Consider the following 7,059-nt stretch of genomic DNA (forward strand, 5'->3'; position numbering starts at 1 on the left):
TAAAAATTATTTTTTAATTATTAATCAAAACTTGACTTGCTTCTTTCCCCATGTGGTATCTACTCAAAAGTCAAAAGCCCCGGAATTACTAGTCCTAGGAAAGCAGCTGGGACTACGGATCTTTCTATGCTGTCCAAAACCACCAGAGAGAGCAATCAGAATATAGGCTACATTTAAGGGGATCAATTAAAAGATGACGATGATGATTTACTTTAGTTTGCAATCCTGAGAAACGTTCCCAGGATATCATGAACCCTAACTTGAAGCATAATAAAGCGTTCAATAAACGGATTAACTCTAAAAAGTTTCAAGCAGTAATTATGGAAGTTTTAAGCCTGCCCACTAAACCCATGAAAAAGCTTTTTCCAGTGTGGCTGCTTACACACAAACACCCGTAATTCCAGGCTAAAAAACGTGTTTTGTAATTGAGGTAAAGCATGGAGACATGTTATTTCCATCCTTTTCATTCACTATTTACACTCACTCTGTGTGTGTGTGTATAGCATTAAGAAAGCACACAGGTCAGGTTGTTCAGATTTAATGATGCCACAGTTTATCACTTGGACACATTGCATCTGTTTCATTAAGTCTGCTGTTTATAGATAGTGCAGGTCACCCAGCCTCCCAATGAGAACATTTCATCAAAGTCTCCTGCATCCCAAACCCTCACAAAGCAGATCTCTATGATGACATAAGAGAAGGATATACATTAGTCCAGTCAGTGGCAAAGCACCGGTCTTTGGGGTCCAAAGATCTCTATAACCAGCAAGAGAAGATGGGGAAAGGAAAAAATAGGGGAACTGATACTGTTTGAACCCAACTTTTCTGAGTTCCCCCTTTCCAGATGCCTGAAGCCCCCTTTCCTGAAGTGCAGAATAAACCTACTTACACAAGACCAAATATAAAAAATTGCAGGAAGGAGGGAAAATTATAGTGACGCATGTAGGAAAGACAAGGATTGTGTATTGTAACTATATTAACCCCTAAAGGCAAAATACCCTGGTGACAGTAACCCATGAACACCCTAGCTGCAGAGACATGGAGATTTAGCCAGAATGCTATCCACGGGGCAGCAAGCACTCCAGGCCCTTGGCTGAATTTCCACCACTTTCCTGTGAGAGTCACAGCAATCTTCTGGAATCAGCAAATCCCCCTCCTCTTCCCTGTCCTATAAGGGCAGAAACAGCTGGGGAGGGGGGAGGTTGTAAATCTCTGAGCTATTTCTTTGTATCCAGACAGGGTCAGAGTTTCCCAATCTGACCACTCTCATAAGAAGCTCGGGTTTTTTTCTTAATCAAAGTTCAACGCTGAGGAAAAGACAGCAAAGTCATTCATCTCAGCCCACTCTTAGGCAGACAGGTTAAGGCAGGGTCAAATGTGAGAGACCTAACATATCCCTATCCAGGGCAAAAGCAGGCTACTCAGGAAATCCCCCAGACCGAAGTGGTGCTCAGCGCCCCCTACAGGATGGTCACAGTGATGTGTTTTGTCCAGATTAGGTCGTTATCCAGTCCCAACTAGACCAAGCCTCCCAGTTCCAGGACTGAAGAATGTGTGGATAATAGTGGACAATCTGTCACTATCTGAAACTTCCTGATCCCTCTCCAGCCTGGATTTACGTCCCCAGAAAATTGGGGCAGCGGTGGACCAGACTCAGATTGTGATGAGATGGGGAGTAAACGGCTGGTCCCGAGAGTGTTTAGAAATAACTGAACTCCCTTTGGAGTCACATTTACTCCTGGTTCTGCGCTAGGAGCATAATACTCAAACAAAAAGTCTTATTTTAAAAGATTCTCACCACTTCCCCAACTTTGGCACTTCTCGACCTTCATCTCTCGCCCCCTCTTCCCCTCACAAACACACCACCCCAAGATGTTGGGACTCTTCCAGTATCTCTAGGGCCCCAGGATAATGTGGCATTAATGGCATTTGGCAGAAAAATCCCGTCCCACAATTAAGACTCTCCCATTTCAATACACAGTGAAGAAAAAAATGATAATGTAAGAGAAGAGGCAGCAGAAACCAATCTGTCCCTTCCCACGTAAGAGGCACAGAAATTTCAGGAGTCAGTGAAAATGGCATCATCTCTTGCCAGAAGGCCACCAGCTACCACTGGTTGGGAGACGCATTATCACTTGTTTCTCCTCTGGACTGAAATGCAAGATAGTCAGGATGGCCGTGAGCGTCTGCTGGCGGCCCAGGGTGTCAGGCAAGGTCAGGAAGCGGTAGATGATGTTTTTGAGGTACTCCAGGTTGGCTCCCTCCCTACTCTGGTCCCTGATATTCTTCTCGATGTGGCTCTGCAATGCTCCAACCTCCTCGCGATGGCGCTCCCCCTCCTCCAGCAGCCGGTCCTGCAGCTGATGCACCTCGACCTCCAGCCTGTGTCTCTGCTTCCTCAGCGATGTGATCTCCACCTCCTTGCGGGCCAACTGCTCGGCATACAGGAAGAAAGTGGGCTCATTGGCCGCAGCCAGCTGCAGCGCCTGGGTCAGGCTGTCTGGGGAAGACGCGTCAGCCGGGTCCCCGGGCCCCCCACCACCCACGGGGCTCCTGCGCCCTGGCAGCCCGCAGGACAAGGCCACAGAGCGCAGCTGCTCCAGCTCCAAGTCCTTCTCGGCCAGCACGGCCAGGGCCCGGTCCCGCTGCTTGTGCAGCTCCTCCTCCAGCTTCAGCGTGCGGTCCCGGAAGTCCAGCTGGCTGCGCTCCAGCTCCTGCCGGTGGAGGTGCTGCAGCCGGGCCAGCTCCTGCTTCCAGTCCTCAGCCTCCTGCTGGTGCTGGCGCTCGAGCTCCTCGCAGGACAGCCGCAGGGAGATATACTTCTCCTTCAGTTCCGCAAGCTGTTCCTGGGCTTCCTCCAGCTCCTTGGCCAGATTACCGTCTTTGGTGTTCTTGCTCTTGAGGACGACCTGGGCTCTCATCTTGTACCTCTCGAACTCCTCCTTCAGCTGTTTCAGCTCCTGTTGGTAGTAGAGCACAGAGGCCTTCTCCCCGTCGGCAGCCTCTGAGCTGGGCATTATCTCCAGGTCACAGAGCTTCTCCACATCCAGGGTCACCTGGCTTTTCCTGGCTGCAACCTGCAGCAGCCTCTTCAGCTTCTCCATCTTATCCTTCAGGACATTGACATCCAGACTGGACTCCTCTCCATGGCCGTCGAGAGGGGACCGGCTGGAGGCTGCCAGAGCCAGGGTCTTGTTCTCCAGGTCCAGCTGCAGAATGCGCTCCTTTAGCTTCTGGATGGCCAGCTGGTCCTTCTGCTTGGCTTTCTCATAGGTGCCCAGCAGTTCCGACACCTCGGATATTTGATTCTCCAGGGCCGCCACCCTCTGTTCTTCCACCTGAGATTGCTGGCGTAGTTGATCTTCTGCAAGGGCTGTCTGGAAAACAATGGAGCAGATGGAAACGCATCCAGAAAAGTCACAAAGCCCTACGGCAATCTTTGAGAAAGCAAGAGAAGGGAGCAAAAGGGTCATAGGATGGGAATGGCCTGGCAAGAATGGGAACCGGGGATTTTTCTGTTGATGCAGAAGCTAACCAAAGTTCCTATAACCTGCCTGGGTTCTGCTGCCAGAGATACATTCTACCAAACGGTATTTTTTTAAATATAATTTGTTGTCAAATTGGTTTCCATACAACACCCAGTGCTCATCCCAACAATAAACCAAACAGTATTAAGAACCTCTGTGTATCTGCTGTTGTTCTGCTTTAGTGCCTCCACTTTCCCCCATCATACACCAAGCTCGCACATGAAGTGTGTGACTTTTGTTTATCATCTGCTTCCCCAGATCCTGCTAAGAAATCACAGGACATTCTTTTCCTCTCCCAATATTCCCGCAGTTCAAAACTCAGTTGGATCTCTCTCTCTCTCTCCACACTGAAAGGAGCACTGTAAAATGGCACACCTTTCCAGAACAGGCAAATTGACCGGAAGCAATTACAAGAGGTGACTTCTGCAAAAATTCCTTTTGCCCCGCCCCCCGTCCCCCCCGCCCTATAGGCATACACCACCGCCTATCTAAATATAGGCATATACCTATGGTAGACACACTACCTTTCACTGCATGGCTGCCACGACACTGCTTCACAGAGCAGGGCTGGGAAGACGCCAATGCCCAGAGGTTCAGAGATGTCTGGCTCCAAACCAGCCTACACTGAGAAATCCCACATCCTGTTGGAAGCACATTCTGTGGACACCGTCAACACCACACAGAACAGATGTCCCAGGGCTCAAGGTGGAACCTTCTGAATGGCATCAAAACCTGATAGCACAGCCCCTTGGTTCTAATTACCAAAGAGGAAAATACCCTAATATTTCCCACTCCAGGCTAACTGACTAATGTTTGGAGCAATAATTACCTTCCTCATTTCCTGCTGCAACTGAGCCTGGAAATGGCTCTTCAGGAAGGCGGCCTCTTCCTGAAGCTCCTGCAGCCGAGGGTCAGGCCGATTCTTCTCATCTCGAAGAGCCTGCAGCTCACCTTTCAAGTCCTCCACCTCACGGGTCAGCTGCTTGGTCTGCAGTTCGAACCCTTCCATCTGACCAGCTGCATATGCCCGCCCCGCCAGGGCTTCTCGGGTCTCTTCTAGCCGAAGCTCCAAGTCCTGGCGCTGGGTCCTCTCCTCCTGCAGCAGTTTCTGGAGCTCACGAAGCATCAAGGCATGATCACTCTGCTCTTGGGCCCGATCATGCTGCTGGGTGATAAGCCGGGCTTTGGTTTCTGCGATCTGGTCCTGCAGCCCCTTCAATTCTCCCTCCAGACGGCCCCTCTCCTCCTCTGCCTTTTTACTGGCATCCTCTAAGTCCTGTTTCATCTTCTTCTTGTCTGCCAGGTAAGACGCTTCCATGCGAGACTTCTCCTGGGTGACTGTAGCCAAAGAGCTGGTCAAAGTGGCCAACTGAGTCTTCAGCTGGTGCAGTCGTTTGTCCACTTCCCCACCCCCAGACGGTCCATCCCCACTGCTACTGCTGACGCCACTCTCCGACCCGTTGGCCTCTTCAGACTTTGGAGGTGGTGGTCCACGAGCCAGTCTGTCATCCTCTACCCCAAACTCACCCTTGGTGCTGGTGAGACTGGCCGCAGTATCCAAGCTGGTGGCGGTCCCAGTGCTATCCTCGCTGTGAGTGGAGCATCGGTCATCTACAGAGTCAGGAAAAGTGAAGCCTGGAGGCTGGACACCTGTGAGGCCCACATCCGCCTCATGGGATACCGACAGCACCTTAATGCTGGCCTCTAGAGCCTCCTTCTCTTTCAGTAAGCTTTTATAGGCACGGACCACATCCTTGAGACGTGCCTGGTACTGGAGAAGCTGCTTCTTCTGCGTCTCAATGGTTTCCAACAGGTCCTTCTTGCTCGGTCCGCCCCCGAAATTCATCCCAAACTTCTCCATGTTCAGAACGGGTTACTCGACGTCAGCGTTCTGGCAGCTCAGAAGAGGGTCGCGAAGACCCTGGCGGGGACAGTAAACTACAAAAAGAGACTTGTCCCCACAGCCGCACGCCCGCTCCTCCTAGCTGTCCGAGACCGGATGCCGGGTACCGTGCAGCCTAGCAGAAGCGCCCGCCAGGTCCCAGGCACCGAGGGCGGGGGCGGGTCCTACCTTAGAGGCGGGGCGACGCCGGGACGAGAGCAGCACACGGCGAGGGCTCGCCTGTACTGTCTCAGAGGCTGCTCCGAGCTCCTTGCTTGCCCGGGTCACAGCAGTCCCAGACGGCCCTCAGCCCACAATCGGCCAAGAGTTTAAACCGAACGTAACCCCATCAAGACTTCCTAAGTAGAGCTGCCCGAGAACGACGCTTCCGGGTCCGCTGGAAGTGACGACACCGCGACGCATCAGGTTCCGCCCCTAGTGGGCGCGAGGTGGGTGGGGCTATTTCGCCGGGGGAGTGGGAGAGAGCCGGTTCAGAGCGTAGCTGCGCTTCGAACGCAGGGCCCGCGAAGTCAAAAACTCGGGAGTGATTATGGTTTGGTGGAGTACCCTAGGATTACGATGAGCGAGAGAGAGTGGGCAACATGGCACTAAGTCCTTACCAAACACCCGGATGAGCGATGTGTCCCCGCATTTGCGGCTCAACACCTTTGTCCCTAAAGATCAACAATTAAGACTCCCTTTTAGAACACGAAAACTTCAACCCTTGACGGGACAGTTTTGGCAACTCCTAGGCATCTAGTATAATTATTAGCACCCTTCCTGAGTTCTGTTGTGTTGATTCAACAAATACATGTAGACGGCACCCTATAGCCAAGATCTCCATCCTATGTGCCAAGTATATTTCAGGACCTTCACAAGAGTTTTGGTATTTAGCCCTTAAAATTGTTCTGCTCAGTGCGTGCAAACATGAGACGCAGAGGCTAAATAGCATGCCCAAGGTCACACAGCTAGGAATTCTATCTATATCTGTCCAACTCTCAACATACCAAGCGCTGCTCCTGGTGATTACCATGAAGAGACAAGGTTCTGCCCTCACGGATCCCCCATCTAATGAAAAACCAGAGGTGCAAACACAAGTCCTGCTCTCATGACTGTATGTTTGGGTTTATTCAAAGTGGTATGGGAGTTAGGAGGGAGGCCTGTCTAGAGGAAGAAGAGAAGGTTCTCAGGGAAAATACTTGGGTTGTTGAAGCATGTGTAGTGATCTAACTAAAGATGAGGGAAACAAGCATTCCAGGCAGAGGGAAATGATTGCAAGGACTCCTAGGGCATGAGAAAGCCTGGCTCACCCAGGAAGCATTGAGAATCACCTCATGGCCATAGCTTAGGGTGAAGGAGGTGGCAATAGATGGGGCTGGCCCAATGGATAGGTACCTAAATTAAGGCATTTTTTTGTGTTTTAATTTTTTTAATGTTTATTTACTTTTTGAGAGAAAGAGAGAGAACAAGCAGTGGAGGGACAAAGAGGCAGAGGGAGACACAGAATCTGAAGCAGGCTCCAGGCTCTAAGCTGTCAGAGCAGAGCCACACATGGGCCTCGCACCCACAAACTCTGAGATCATTACCGGAGCCGAAGTCAGACACTCAACCGACTGAGCCACCCAGGCACCCCAAGGCATTTCAATTTTT

General features: G+C 51.1%; 1 protein-coding gene across 1 annotated transcript; it reads right to left on the reverse strand.

Moving 5' to 3' along the window:
* Nucleotides 1-522: 522 nt before the first annotated feature.
* Nucleotides 523-5,824, reverse strand: GCC1 (GRIP and coiled-coil domain containing 1). Its single transcript, XM_047848872.1, has 2 exons — nucleotides 4,357-5,824; nucleotides 523-3,377 (listed from the first exon to the last, which is right to left on the reverse strand). Exons 1-2 carry the CDS (start codon nucleotides 5,386-5,388, stop codon nucleotides 2,082-2,084), a joined length of 2,328 nt encoding a protein of 775 aa, XP_047704828.1. The 5' UTR covers nucleotides 5,389-5,824; the 3' UTR covers nucleotides 523-2,081.
* Nucleotides 5,825-7,059: the final 1,235 nt, after the last annotated feature.

The sequence above is a fragment of the Prionailurus viverrinus genome, chromosome A2 (genome assembly GCF_022837055.1).
Source record: "Prionailurus viverrinus isolate Anna chromosome A2, UM_Priviv_1.0, whole genome shotgun sequence".
NCBI lineage: Eukaryota > Metazoa > Chordata > Mammalia > Carnivora > Felidae > Prionailurus > Prionailurus viverrinus.

Excerpts from the sequence above, each read along its gene's own strand:
- GCC1 (XM_047848872.1), bottom strand. The coding sequence starts at position 5,388 with ATGGAGAAGTTTGGGATGAATTTCGGGGGCGGACCGAGCAAGAAGGAC. Across the intron at positions 3,378-4,356 it reads TGCAGCAGGAAATGAGGAAG|ACAGCCCTTGCAGAAGATCA; the intron begins GTAATTATTGCT and ends ATTGTTTTCCAG.